The sequence below is a fragment of the Antennarius striatus genome, chromosome 6, assembly GCF_040054535.1.
Source record: "Antennarius striatus isolate MH-2024 chromosome 6, ASM4005453v1, whole genome shotgun sequence".
Classification (NCBI taxonomy): domain Eukaryota; kingdom Metazoa; phylum Chordata; class Actinopteri; order Lophiiformes; family Antennariidae; genus Antennarius; species Antennarius striatus.
Window position 1 is genome coordinate 4,834,016 of NC_090781.1, and position 16,114 is coordinate 4,850,129.

The window sequence follows — 16,114 nt, forward strand, 5'->3', positions numbered from 1 at the left end:
CCTCTTGCAGAACATCTCCTGGAGGAGGGTCTGACTATCGTGGGAACTTTGTAACAGAAAAAGCCAGACATTCCTCCAGTCATGAAGGCTTCCAGGTTCAGAGAGGTCCACAGCACCAAAATTGGGTTAAATGGCAATTTGATCATGATCAGCTATGTAAGAAAGAAGGGAAAGGCTGTTCTGCTGCTTGGCGCAATGCACCACAGTAGGATGGTGGAAGGAAGCAGCCCAAAGAAAAAACCAGAAGCGATCTTCTTCTACAAAAGAGTAATGGATATAATGGACCAAACAGTTGGTAACTACACTTGCAAATGCCAGACAAGTATCATAGCCCATGATGATCACTGACAACTCTTCCTCGCAGCGCTCTCAATAGAGCTTGTGACACTTCCCATGAAAAGTCGACTGGAAGATATCCCAAACCTACTAGCCTACATCACAGCAGCATAGGAAAGGGTTGGAGTGACAAAGACTGCTGCAACCCGTCCACAGGGAACAGACATGCATCGCCAGCAGAAGAGGAAGAGGTGCAGGTTGTGTTCACAAAACTGCTGATTGCTGTGTCAAGTGCAGTACCACTGTGTGCAACGGTCACAGCCAGAAGCAAGTAGTTTGTGATAGATGCACACAGTGAGAGTAGATCTGTTTTTTTTTTTGGTTGCATGCACAAATACTGCAAATTCTTCCAGTAAATTTAAAAAATTGAAATGATTTTGTGTCACAAACATGTTTTATTGTGAATACCCAGAATATGAATGTATTACAACTTTTCATTTTGAAGCTGTTGAAGAAAAACAATCCGTGATGTCATGTCTGACCTCCACTGTGGAAGAGTGGATGTATTGGTAACTTCATCCAAGGGCAAAAAAGGGTGGCTACTCCTAACTACAGTTTGCACAAAAAACAGGACCCGTTCCTCTACCTAAAGGAGCATTGAAACAATCTTTACCTCCATTGCAGTAAACTCAAATAAGGGTAGAGGGCTGTGGAGTCACGAGTAGGTCCACACCCGCCCTTCGCCTCTCATCCTACGTATCTGCAACAGCGACCAGTCCAACACCCCCACCCCCCAGACACACATACACACAAACACACAGACACACATGGACACTAGAATGTGCTCTATGCATGGATGAGAACCCAGCTACTTCTAGCAGTTATCTCTCCATCTCATACAGAGCTTCAGCTTCTGTCCAGAGAGGTGATGTTCCCAAAACCTCCTACCCAATCCACCTTGCTCCGGACTCCGGACTCAGATGGTGGGCTATGATACTTGTCTGGTCTCTTGAAAATGACCCATGGCTCTTCTTCAAGCATGGCGCGGCCATACCCAACAGGAAATGGCCTAACCACCCTGTGCTTGCACAGGCCTGGGCCCAGAGCAGTGCCTTAGTAACATTCCGGGCTTAGCACATAAGTACTTTTTTTGTCTTCATAAACCACTCTGTCTGTGCCTTCACCTACCATCAATTTAACTTGAATGACCCTAACAGGGAGGAAGCCTCTCTTGACAACAAGCAAAATAATTCCTGCAATCCTAATCTTCTCCTTTCAGCTTTTCCCTTCAGGGGTCGCCACAGCGAAATCAGTTGCTTCCATCTAACCCTGTCTTCTGCATCCTCTTCTATCACACCAATAACCTTCATTTCCTCTTTCACTACATCCATAAACCTCCTCTTTGGTCTTCCTCTAGGCCTCCTGCCTGGCAGTTCAAAACTCAGCATCCTTCTACCAATGTATTCACTATCTCTCCTCTGGACATGTCCAAACCATCTCAGTCTGGCCTCTCTGACTTTGTCTCCAAAACCTCTAACAGTAATTACTTAAGAATGTCAGAGTGCTGAAGAATAGTACATTAATCCATCCATTTTCTTTCACCGCTTTTTCCGCTGTTACGGGGAGCTTGAGCCTTTCCCAGCTGGCTTGGGGCATGAGGCGGGGGACACTCTGGGCGCAACCCCAGTGCACTGCGGAGCCACACAGACGTAGACAAACACACACACATACAAACACTCATACAAACACTCAATTTGGGACTGGCCAATTAACCTAAAGCGCATGTTTTTGGAGGTGGGAGGAAGCCGGACAACCCAGAGAGAACCAATTCATTCAAATTGTTTAAGTTCATCATTGGTTATTACATTCAAAATGTAGCCCAAAATATTAAAAGACAGTGTGATCATTAAAACTGGAATGGATTGAATCAATTGAATAAGCCCACATTACCTAAGCAGGTAAAAGCATATCTAACTTGAAATGTGTTGACTATCAGAAGCAGTGTTGTCTTAAGCTAACCCACATGCACTCATTTAAATATTTGGATCAGTTTGGCAGTTCCCTCTCACACAGTTCTCCTTCCTGCAGGCAATGTTTGCATCTGTAAGTGTCCATGTGTGTTTATGGGAGTTTGGGGGAACATGGACATATTTGTGTTCTGTTAAAGGGTCAATGACGTAAACTGTTCTGTGGGTGAACACAGAACATTCTTGTTAATGTTTAAAGTCTATTACCAGTGTGTGAGCATGCATATGTCTGTGTTTGTGTGTGTGTGTGTGTGTGTGTGTGTGTGTGTGTGTGTGTGTGTGTGTGTGTGTGTGTGTGTGTGTGTGTGTGTGTGTGTGTGTGTGTGTGTGTGTGTGTGCGTGTGCCTGCATGTGTGTGTGTGTGTGTTTGTGTGTGTTTGTGTGTGCACGCACGCGCATGCCTGTGTATGTGCGTGCATGTGTATGTTCCTTAACTCCTTATAGATATACTGTATAGGTGTTTGCGGATGATGAGGACAATATAATTACAGAGGGACAATGTGGTTGAGTGTAACATCTTAACAGTTTGGCTATGTTCATACAAACTATGGCTATATTTTCAGACATAATTATAAACAAAGTTTTCTCTTAGCTCCATCTGCTGAACAGAGGACTTAATTCCCCTTTTACCTTTACACTCTAAACTGATGTCCAAAATGTGTTGTAAAAATCAAATGGAGACACTGACAGACCAGAATCTAAGACATGTTAGGGTTTCAGAGATTAGTTCTCTCTTCTTCCCAAATATTATTGTTCCTGGAATTTATATTCATATAAAATCACAGCTTCTTTTAATTAAAGGAAAGGATGTGATGCAAGTTAAATCATAAATATACATGTTCTCAGTTATCAAATTTTGCCATCAAATGTGCTGTATTTGATTAGTTTAGTCTTCAAGCATTGGCATGTTGTCCATTGTAACATGCAGCCATCATGTTTTCCTTTAAATTTCCATTGGTCGTACCACATCAGAACCCCAGGTAATTTTGTGAGATGCTTGTCTTTGTTTGGAATATTGTCAACATCTTGTCTGAAGGTAATTGTTTGATTTGGAGTGTGAGAAGAGAATCAGTGAGAGAACAGCAATAACTTACTTCACACTTTCCATTTCATTTATTGCAGATGTTTGATATCATATTAGTTATGTGTTATATGTTTTTGAACTCCGCGGTGCACTGGCGTCGTGCCCGGAGTGTCCCCTGCCTCACGCCCTGAGACTGCCGGTATAGGCGCTGGCTCCCCCGTGACCTGCGTTTGCGGATTAAGCGGGTTAGAAGATGATGATGAATGAATGTTTTTGAATCAAACATTAAGCATGTTATGTATTACCTTTATATTAATTTTTACCAGTTTAAGAAGACCTCTTAACAGAAAAAGAACAAATGTCAACAAATACTTTCTTTTGATGAATACCAGATGATTAGAAAATCAGAGGAGAAGTGCATCCTCAATCATCACAGTGGACGTTTATGGCATCAGCTCTGTGCAGAGGGAGTCAGCATCACAGGAGGGAATCATATTAAGTCATCATTAAAATGTGAAAGGTGAAACAGGATTTTGGGGGACACTTCAGGGAAGGAAAAAGAGATATAAGGAAGTGACAACATCAGATGTTTTTTATTTCCTACTACAATGATTCATGCTGCTCATTCCGTATTACCTGTTGACTCATTTTTACTGGAAAACATTAGTCCTGAAAGTGGTGTCTGGGCCCCTAGACCCCACGGGGGCTGGGGGAGCTATCGGGTGCCTGAAACAAATTTATAGTATACAGTAGTAATAATATTTTTGCTGGAACTACCTTAACTGAATTTTCCCAAGCTTTAATTTATATAGTGATGTCAAACAGTAAGTCATGCTTTTTGTAAAAAATGAGGTATACATTATAACCTTTGAAAGTTGAAATGGCAAGAATTTTAGTGAGCAGCTGTCAACACAATCATCATGTAGACATTGAGTTGTAAGTCCTACTTTTTAATCCGTTTGATGAATGAAATTTCAATCATGGTTAATTTAGTAATATGCCTACATTTTTCTGTCATTCTGCCTGTCTGTCTGTCTGTCTGTCTGTCTGTCTGTCTGTCTGTCTGTCTGTCTGTCTGTCAGATTTAGCATATTTACATGTGATGTGGAGGAATAAATTTAGTTAGAGATTGTGGAAACAGAAAGAGTTGTGTGGAGTGTCTAAGTTGGTATTGAGAAGAAAATTGGGTCAAAAACTGTGTTAAAAATGGAAAAACTGAAATATATGCAATGAACAATAAATGGAAGAAAAAAATACCCTCTTCATATGATGGTAGAGAAAAAATGAAGGATTTTATATATTGCAAGAATCAATCTACATAGCCAATTGAAAATTGCATTGAAAGATTTAGATTTGTTTTGGAAGTAACAACATATATCACATCAGCATAATGAAGGATGGGTTGCAATACAATCATGGAAAAACAATTTTTGGAAGTGTGGAGGCAACATATGCTGAATTTAATCTTAACCTACTGTCTTTTTAACAATGTAATACTTGGTATTTAAATGAAAGTTCATATTCTAATAAGAGCTCTACATTTGATAAACTCAACTCTTTGCAGCATTGTACTATCATGTCAACTAGTTAAATTAGATTTAAGTTTTGATAGATTTTGCAAGATGCTAAATAATTGCTTGAATGGAACATGGATTTGTTGAGTAATAATTATTTGCTGTAAATCAATTTTGTGGCATATTAACATCTGACTGCAGAGATGTTTTGATTCGTGATATATTGGTTTGGAAAGTACATATTACTGTGTCAGCTGCATAACGCTGAATACAGTATTTTGAAAAAATGGTTGGCAAGTCATTAATTTTTAAAAGATTTTTTAAAGGAATGGCCTTGTGTACAGTCTGGTTCCTTGTACAGTATTACAACATACAGTATTGTTTCCTGTTATGGAGATAAGAGCAAAGCATCATGTGACAAACCAACAGAATGAAGCTTGTCGAAAAGGGGGAGAGGGGGCAGTGGGGGCAGCATCTCAGTCCACTAGGTCTTGATTTGGGGACTGGAAGGTGGCCAGTTCAAGAACAGCATAGACCAAAAAATATGGAGCGTGAACTGATAGTTAGAGAGGTGCCAATTCACCCTTAACCTCCTGAGCAATACCCTTGAGCAAGGCACCAACCCCCACAAGTTGTTCGTTGGGCGCTATGTGATTGCCCACCGCTCTACCTGCTCTATATAACAGGGATCATTAAAGCACGAAAAAAAGACAGTAGAGGTCATCAAATCAAAAGCCTTTGACAGATCAATAAAAATGGCACCTGTTAATCTACTGCAATTACATGCAAAAAATTGGAAATTGTTAATTTAATTGTTTTAATAGGCAGATGTAGTAGAATGATTTGATCAAAAATTAATTATGCTCTAATAACTAGAGTTAATGGCGCAAGAGTTGATGACCTGTATTTCTAATAAGCAGCTAATGATCTTAATAGTCTCATCGTCAAGAGGATGAATGAATGATTGAATGAGTAAATTTATGTATTTTAATTTTTTAATCCTTGTCTGATTATTTTAAGGTTTATGAGATGTAGTACATTTTATTATCAATTTTTGGTTTTTGCCTTTATATCACTTTTTTTAAATTTACGTTTGCTGCCATATGTGTCTTCTACTGCCCCCAACAGACTCCTATATAACCCTGAGGGGGTGTTGAGTATGAGGGAGAAACAGTAAGGTGGGGGGACAATCTTCCAGTAAATTACTTCACTAACCCCCCCCCCATCATCTCCCAGCACTCCCTGTAACAAGACTGTCTCACACCCTAACCCCCACCACAGTGTGTGTGTGTGTGTGTGTGTGCGTGCGTGCATGCGTGCGTGCGTGTGTGTGTGTGCGTGAGTGTGTACCTGGTATCTGGTGTCAAATTGTTTGCTCCGTTTGAGATCCACTTACACGGGGGAGGGTGATAGTATCTAGCATCCAGCTTGTCTGTCTCATCTTGTTCTGCAATCAAATACAAATGAGTAGAATGAGTAGACAAAAAAAGGAAAGTATATGGTAGTATAATAGTACATCTAAAGAGTTAAGGTTATAAGTTATGAAGGCATGTGACCCTTCATAATCACCACTGTTTTTGATATAAATTGCAATTGATTTCTTTCTAAATTTTTGAATGACTTTTGAATAACGAGTGTGACCCATCAATATCTCCAACCATAGCAACAAGAAAGGCTACAACAAATGTTGTCAAATGAATATCAGTGGTGTAACTGGGCAAAAGTTTATACTTTGGTACCTCTCATCCCAAAGCACAAAGTCTGTGGCTCATGAACACATTTAAAATTTTAAAAAAGGTGCAATAGCTATGTGATTTGGTTTTGGAATGTGACGTAGATTTAATAAAAGCATCAGAGAAACGAAATTAAGTATTCATTAATAGCAAAAGAAGTACTGATAGGGGCCAAAGAGACATACAGTATACAGTATATTGGTTATTGGAGTATTATGGTTATGCATCTTCTGCTGTGTGTTCAGAATTGGACATCATTGTGTGTGCTTTGCTGTTAACTATTAAGGGACTGTTGATAACAAATTTAATTGTTAACAAGAAAGTGTCAAGGTCAAAACCAACTTTATGGTCAATTTCCCTTCATGTGGCAGACATGCAGAGAATTGGTATATATATACAGTATATACTATAAGTGTAGAATAAATAACATTGTTCAGTTCAGTTAGACAAATGCAACCAACCTCTTTATCACTGTCAAGAAGATTTCAAAGTAAATCAAAATGATCCAATTTAGCAAAACAATATATTGTGTGATACATTAATATAAACAACACTGATGTGTCATTAATTCTTATAAACTTAAATAAGTATGCATCACTGCAAAAATCATCTCTGATCCTAACAGTTATTATTTCTTTGCAAAGGGGAGTACAGATGAGACAGAAACATTCTAAGATGACACTCAGCAAAGAAAGGGAGGAGGAGGTATGGTAATAAAGGAGAGAAAAGTTTCCCGTCCAATAGTTGAACCAGGACAGGGACATAAAAGTAATCTCATTTGCTTCCCTCCCTCCCTTCACATTTACTACTCTTTCCATGTTGATTCCTAACTCCACCACCACCACCCTCCTCCTTTGTCCCTCCCTTTCTATTCCCTCCTCCAGGCCAGAAGAGAGGAGTGATCAACCTGAGAGTTTAAACAAACCAGAAAGTTGGTGAGGCAGAGCATAACTCACACACACTCCCTTACGGACACACTCACACAGCTGCTGAGGACTGAGGAAACTCTAGCTCTGTCGGAGAACAACGCTGAGGTAGGTTAGTTGCAGCTGTGACTGAGGATGACCTCACCAGTGTTTATAGCAGTTATGAAACATAGCTGGTTTAAGTACTGTAAATGTAAGCTTATGTTTAGTCATTCAGACTCCTTAAAATCAAAATTCTCTCTTTTTGATAAAGCAGTTGTTTGAATGAAGTTTGTGAAAATTTTTTGCAGACCTTAAAATCAACTCTATAATCTCACTGATGTTTTCATCTTTCCCTGTATTTTGCACATGAAAAAAATGCTTTGGCTAGTTTGCAGAAGTTTAAGTTTAAGTCTTGTCCCTTAGTACTTTCAGACAGAAGACTGAGAGAGACATCTGTATCTGACAAGCAGAGCTTACCTAAGAAGGACCAGCCCGGGAAGAAGCTGACAGATTGAGGATAAAACAGACCAGACCTTTTCCCTCTTTCCCTCTCACAAACTTTCACCTCACAGCTTTTGTCAGCCAGTCACCTCTCGAGCCAAACTCTGCATACCGACTGAAGCTGTCTCCAGCTGCCAAAGGCACTGTCTCTGACTTGAATTCACAGACTACGAGTCTGCCTGGCTAATTTCCAGAGTGGCTACAGCTGTAGTGATGGAAGCCCCGACTCTGGCTGACATGGGAGACTTTTGTCATCCACGATCTTCCTCTCCAGAGGGGGAGACAGTGTGTGCAGCTCTGGCTCGTTATGAGAACACTCTCAGGGATGCCATCAGGGAAATCCATGTGGATGTCAGTGCTTTTAAACTAGACATGGAGCATCGTCTGGAAGAGACAGCCAACCTGAATGGGCCTCTTGGTCGAGTGGTGGCTCAGCTCCAGCAGGAGAACCAACAGCTCAGAAGTCAGGTAGAGGCTCTCAGGAGACAGGTGGAGCTCCTGAGTGGGATGATGTGTGACAGGAGTACTTTTCATAACAACAGCCACACTCAGAATCACAAGAGTCACCCAAGTGACACCTTGGAGAACCACCAGGAGATGACAGCGGTGATCTATGGAAAGGGTGAGGCTCACAGTCAGAGTCAGGCTCACCTCCACATCCAGCCCTGCAGCCCAGGAAGCCAATCCCAGAGTTACAGCAGTCAGTCCAGCCCTGTTACCCCAAATGCCACCCAGTCCTCCTCCCCTGGCTGTAGCAGTCCACCTGTGGGTTCCATAGTTTCCTCCCTGGTGACAGGTCCAGTATCAAGCAGCAGCCCCTCCACCACCCGCTTCTCCAGCCGAGCAACATTCGCTGTGTCCAGCAAGACTAACGTGAGTACTGCCCATGTGTAGAGAAGGGTTTCAATGTCAGATTAACCATTTCTTTGACACTACTCCTGTGTTCCAAATGCATTCTTTCGTATTGATTTTAAACAGAAAATAATTCAACACCATTATATAAAAGCGCACATTGTTGAGAGTCATGTTCACACAGTTGTTCCAGTGTTGGAGCAATCTGTCAGTTTAAACTGTCTGTCTTCCTTCTGCTGTGTCACATTCAATGTTATTAATGCTCCATAAAGCAAGCAACAGCTGATTGAAGCTAGTGTTATACACCAGCCTTTCTTTCCAATATAGCTCAGAGTGAAAAAAATAATATTACAAATATTATAATTAACCCTTAAAGCCTGATGATCACGCCGGCGTGATCATCAGGCTTTAAGGGTTAATTAATGTCAAAGGTGAAGAAATGTATATTTCCGACATGAATGCAATGTGTCATGCTCATAGCCCCCAGGACCTCTTCAGTCATTTGAGAATGAATGCTGATTATACCAGTAATGACAAACGCTAGATGTTAATGGTTGTTCTTTGTGTGTGTGTGTGTGTGTGTGTGTGTGTGTGTGTGTGTGTGTGTGTGTGTGTGTGTGTGTGTGTGTGTGTGTGTGTGTGTGTGTGTGTGTGTGTGTGTGTGTGTGTGTGTGTGTGTGTGTTGGGGGGGGGGGTTCTGTTAAGAACTCTCTAAATTATTGATGTTAAGAAAGTTGATCAAAACTATTTATTTTCTATTCTTGTGATCTGTTGACATATTTGGACTGATCCAAAAGGGAGCCCAGTACTCCATTACCAGATACTGAAGAACCCCAGAATATAATTTTTTAGGGTGGGAAAGTGTTTCTGTGGTAAAGTGGTAGAATGTGAGTTTTACGTGTGTTGCATAGTTGAGATGTGGATATGTCAAAAGCTACTGGCACAATGGCCCTCCACCAGTATGCTTAGGATTTATGAAGTGCAGTAACTTCAGTTTTTCTAGGAGGTGTGGTTAATGTGGTCATGTGGTTTTCAAAATCAGATATGTGAAATCAACTTGAAATATCGTAAGACATTACTTTACTTATCTTATAACAAACATTGGGGGTTAATAGCTCTACCTACATGGTTTTGGTTTGAAAAAAAATTATAGCCTTGTGAATAAATTCAAGAACTGACAAGTCCAGCTTAATCATCTTTCACAGTTCCTGGAAAGACAATAATCTTCGTGTGCGTCATAACTGGTTCATGTTATGTTATTGTGTCACTGGTGAATGACTGGTCTCTGACATTATTGTAATCAGGACTAAATTGGACTAGCTCATCCTGGAGTTATTTACTTTAAATGTCCTTGTTGATGCTCTCAGTCAGCGGTCCCCAACCTTTTTTATCGCCATGGACCAGTTTAATCTCTGACAATATTTTCATGGACCAGCCTTCATTTGCTCCAGCCTTCCTTTGCAAATGTTACATACTGACATCTGTTGCTTGCCCCACATCTGTTAAAATAATAATATATATATTTTTAAAATCTCTTGATTTCTTTCCATTCTGAAGTCACGACACAATCTAGCTTGTTGATGAAGAGTTTGCAGGAAGTTTTCAGGGCAGAGACTAAATTCTAGCCAAACTGTCTGAATACTTAAAATACAAGAGTATACAGAGGCTGGTAACGGTCAGTGTATTCTCTTTTTCCAATCTGAGGTAATTGAGTATACATGTATTTCTGTGTTGTAGCCAAGAACCTTTTGGAATTTGTGGTCTTACAATGAATGGAAATTCAACCAACCTCTCCATTAATTCAGAGATCATTTCAGTATGCTTGCACTATTTTCTCCTCAAAGCACTCTTGAAACAACAAATCTTCTGCCGGCAATGTGTGTGCTCAGCAGGTTTAAAAAATTGAATCAATTCCTACATTGTAAGGCTAAAATGTGCTTCTCCATCAGTGCAAAAGTGAACAACTGATCTCATAGTTGTCTGTTTCCTTTTATACATCTTTAGCTCAGATCCTGGGTCAACTTTGTGTGCTCTGGCTTTATAAGAAAAGCAGCATCTTAGCAGCCGTGACAATGAAGTTATGACAGTTGATTAGAAAGACAATTATCAGCATCATCCTGAAAGCACTTTCCACTGGAAGTTAAAACAGTAAAGAACCCCCACCACCACCACCACCACCAATAAAGATCAAATAAAGTCATTGTGATTTATTGTATAGATATTACTTTGATTATTAATTCAATGTGAACACTTTTTCTTATCTTTAAAATCAAAGATGATTTCTATTTTTGTTGGGGTTACTAACTTACATTACATCATTCCTATTTTGGAGTATTCCTGTCTTTACTTATTGCTGTCATTATGATGATCTATTGGCAATGAAATCATCTTAACTCTCTGATACTCCACCAGGCCTTTATTGCATAAAGAACAAATGCACAGTAATTTTTTTTAACTAACTGAATGTGGCTTTTACCAGCACCATTGTGTGTCTGTCATCCGTAGGTGAAATGTGTTATATCAAGTGTTATCATCATGATCTAGAGAAAACAGTGAAACCAAATCCTTTAAATCACATGCCATGCTGCTTTACTTTGGAAATATTTCACTGTTACCACAGTGAGTCACTTGAATGGCAGGATGACGTTTATAGAGAATGCTTTTTTTTTTTTTTTGTCTTTTTGCTTTCAGGGTGCTCTGGAAAGTATAACATTTCTGAAGCCTGAAGTGAAACTCTGTTTCTTATTTACTATAGAGTTCAAGAAGCTCAGGACCTTTCTTCGTCAGTGAACTAACAGCTAACACAAAACACACATTATTGATGCACAAGGTTGTTGTATAACGTTGGTGGTAACACGCCTGTCACCTGTGGAAGCAGCATGCAAATCTTTTCTCCCCTTGCTGCCGCTTGACATATGGATGTAAAAGTGTTGTTGTCTCTGTAACACATGTCTGTAACTTAGTTGTGTTGATCCACCAAAGCTCGAAACAAACTTAAGTAGCTTGTTCAAAGTTTTCCAAATGCACCAGCTGTTGACCAGATGGCCAAACATTAAAACATTTACAGCTGACTTCTTTCTGTCTCAAGTCATGTCGCCATCATTTTTAGGAAAGTTACCTGGTCTTTTTTCAATGCTTTTTAGGGATCATTGCTATTAGACATCTGGATCTTAAATTGTCAGGAAGCAGAATTAAGGATTAGAAACTCAGATCAGTTTTCTGCTGAAAAGTGTTGGAGAGACACTGGTATTTAATATCAAACCTCTTTTCTTATATGTTTCTACAATTTTTAACTTTTGATCAAAAAAATTTTTTTAATTAGAAGAAGTCTGCAGATGGCGTGGCTATAAAAACTTTATTTTCAGTTGACCCTGAATGTTTCCTTGACTTAAAAAAAATCATACCCATTAGAAAAAGGTTTAGCAATAGAATTAGCATTAGCTGCAGCTCATATCATAATAATAATCTGACACACTAAATGATATAGATATTATTTCTGAGGCCTACTAACATTAGAATTTAAACTCTTGCTGTTGCAGACCTGAACCTTATTTTTCCATTGTTGTGGGATCTGAGATGCACATATTATGCTAATAAGCATTCCTTCTGTATCTATTATTATTAACTTATGTGGTGAATATAACAAAGGAATGTTATCTCCTGTGAAATCATGTGGTCAGAGCTAAATAACACAAGGGCATCTTTGTTTCTGCATGTCTGCTGTGGGAGATCTCCTCTGTCTGTCAAGCATAACACAGCAGAAACAGATCAGGCATGCAGAAAATGTTCAGGAATAATGTAAAATCACACACAGATACACCTGCATCCCAACATGCAGTACCAACAGACTTAAGAACTCCTTCATCCCCCGAGCCATTAAACTGCTCAACTCCTCTCTGGGGGAGATGAAGAAGAAGAGACTCCACACGAGAGCTGAGGGATGACACAAACAATGCACCAAAAACAATGCAAACACTATAGACATAGACATAGGTTTTCTTTTCTTTTATACACTCAGAAATGCACCAGGAATCAGTCTAAAATTAGGACCTAAACCTCATGAACAATGTCTCCGCTTCATCATGTGTTAAACCTCTTCACTTGTACACACACCAACACACACGCTGACACACGTCAGTACACTATTGCCAATTAGAACCCCAAAGCAGCTGTCTCAATGGGCCATTGTGTGAGTTTTATTGTGCTTCACTGAGAATACATTGACTGTGGAAGGATTAGAGAATTGGCTCTCTTCATTTCCTCCTCTCTGACTAATTCTTTTACACATTCCTCTTCTACTCTCCATCGCTCACCTGCATCTCACTTCATTAGATTTTGAATGCATGTGACGCAAGTACAGACATTAAGAGGGCAATTTCTTCTTTTTGGTTTTGCCATGAATTAACCATATTTATTTACAGGTATATATATACATTTAAACCATTCATTCATTCATTTACTCATTCATTCATTTTCCAAACCGTTTCCTCTGTTTCCACGGTTCAAGGGGTTTGCTGAAGCCATTGCATTGTGGAACCAAACAAAACAAGCAACTACTCATGCACACAATCACTTCTATGGACAATTTGGAAGCAAAATTAATTCAAATTAACTTCCAGACAGTGACCTTACAATAAGGGTTTAAAATGTATGCCTGCTCTCACCAGCTGGAGATAATCCATGTAGTTTAGGAAAATGATGATGGAGAGTTACAGCATGGCGTGTAGTAGTGACGAGTTAAATAGTTAAGAGAGAAGTTAAATCTCCGACTGTAAATCCCTCAGATTCCCTGTTTCAAAACTTTTTAAAATGAACGGTAGACAGTGAATGCCTCTACATACTATACCTTTAAGCAACCTTTTATGCCCCTACTAAAAGGAACATAAAAAGGTGTTTGAAAGTAAGGGTGACTCATACTTATCTCCTTATATACTGTATCAATGAACAGAATCCAGTTTTGTTTTAGCAATATTGAACTTTTTCAACCTGATTATGATCTATGTATTATAGCAAAGAAGGACTTTCCCAGCAATGGGGGCATCTGCATACTTGGACGGAGATTTTCTATTTTCTGGTTATCTTTACATCACAAATAGAAAAGCTGGCAGGACGTGAAATGTATGGTAAATATAGCACTTCTATATAACATATAGCTACAACAATTGCACAGATTTGCATTGCTCTGTTCTTTAAGGTACTTTTACAGGCTTAACTCATGTTTTGATATGGGTGGTAACAGACCAGTAGTAGCTCATGTTTTCGATCAGTTGCATTTCACATGCAGTTTCTGGATTCTTCTTGACAGACTGTTAAAACAAAGAAAAGACTTTTCCAAAAATGACTCATAAGCCACCAATTTTACAAAAAAGTTGTTGTTTTTTTTACCTACAAATCATGCAAAACTACAACTTTTTTTTGCCTCCCTCCCTGATATGAAGGCGTTTTGGGTTGATTGTGTGCTACTAATGGCTTTTTAAAACTGGTTCCACATGTAATGTGTCCTAATAACGTCATAACTTAACAGTTTTTCTTCTGTTGAGTTCTGCCTCTTAGATCGTTCAATCTAGTAGGAATGTACTGTGATTCTAATTGCTGGAGCTCCATTGTGATTTTGTTGGTGATCCTTGAAGTTAATTCAACATTTATCGCAGAACACTACATTTGAAGATTTTTTTTAAAAATCTGATTTATCTTATGTGCATGTATTGCATCATGCCAGAGGATGATCAACCTCATACATAAATACCGTATTGGCCCAAATATACTGTAAGATGACCCTGATTATGAGACGACACCCTCTGTTTCAAGACTCAAGTTTGAAAAAAGACTTTTTGAACACCAAATTTAATTTTTATACAGAAAATAATTACAGTACATCTGAAACAAATGATTATAACAATATATTCGAGAGAAAAAGCATGTTATTTTGCCTCATTCAAATCATGCAAAAACTGTCTATCACATCTTAACATCTCAGCTCCCAGTTAACCTGGCCGATCTTCGACCCACTTTTCTCCAGATTGTCGCTACATTCTCCATTTTCTGTTGTCTCTTCCCTTATTTTCTTCCCTTTTCTTTCTTACCGCTATTTTTATTTTTCTTCTTTGTGACAGGGGTTCGCTTTGGTGAGGTTCAGCATTTGCTTTAAAGATATCTGGCGCCATCTAGCGTTGTGAATGGGTATAATGTCTAGACCCCGGATATAAGACGACCCCCACTTTTTCAGTCTTATTTCAATGCAAAAAACACCGTCTTATATTCGGGCCAATACGGTACATATTTGGAATAACTATTGAAACATTTTATAACTTAATCTAAATCATTCTCTACCTTCCTTGGGTTTGGTTTTGGTCACATTAAAACACAAACTTAATTTTATTTATCCTCTCACCTTGAAACATTTCCAAATAACATCTGTAATTCTACACCTGTGACTCCTGTGTGCCATGGCAACAGAAAATTAAACAGAATACATCATTTAGGCCTGTGTGCACAACAAACTGATAAGGTTAGCCTGGTCAGGTCAGGGACTTATCTACTCTGTCCTGTCAATACACCTGAGAATGGTTCTCCAGTGTATGGCTGAACACAAGGTTTGCATCACATGTCACAAAAAAGGTGACGTCTTGAGATTGGTAAACTGGGAGCAGATGTCAAATGCGCTACTTGTATGTCCTGTATAGATTTCACATTTGTTTCTGCTCAAAGCCTATACATAAGTAATATGACATCAGCATGTCATTAGTATGTACAGTGATGTTTCACAGCTGTAAGCAGTATGGCACATGTTGAGTTCTGATCGGGGGTGGCTGCCAGTGAAAGGAATGAAAGACAAAATCACTTTCAATAGATCCTTGCAGGATGCAAGAGGGTCTATGGGAAATGTGGTTTTACTTTAAAGGGATGTCTGTCCTCACAACTCCGCCACTTATTGACTAGAAGCTAGAAGGTCATTTTGTCCACACAGTTTTTAAAATAATTATACAAACTTAAATTTCATCATAATGTCATTTTCAAATTTCATTCAATCTCCTAACCAACTCACATATAGAGTTGGTCTGCAGGTCCTCAGAAATCTTTGTATTCAGAAACTCTTATAGTATGTCTAGTAATAGATTAACCAAAAATCCTATTGATCCCCCATTATCTACATAAGCATGTGCTAAATTAATCTATCTTGTCAAAATATAACAGAACACAACAAAGGGAAAAGCCAAGAGATTAGAGAACCAAGATATTATATTACAAACCTGTGTAGTTAAATGTTATGTATATGAAG

The 16,114-nt window shown here is 39.1% G+C and overlaps 1 protein-coding gene across 2 annotated transcripts in view; it reads left to right on the forward strand.

Annotated features, from left to right (window-relative positions):
• Positions 1–7,448: 7,448 nt before the first annotated feature.
• The window catches only part of smtnl (smoothelin, like), a 34,074-nt gene continuing 25,408 nt past the window's right edge, over positions 7,449–16,114 (forward strand). For both annotated transcript variants that reach the window (XM_068318210.1, XM_068318209.1), the window contains exons 1-2: positions 7,449–7,608; positions 7,906–8,856. In XM_068318210.1, the coding sequence (XP_068174311.1) occupies positions 8,197–8,856 (660 nt within the window). In that variant the 5' untranslated portion in view covers positions 7,449–7,608; positions 7,906–8,196. The remainder of the gene's footprint in view (positions 7,609–7,905; positions 8,857–16,114) is intronic.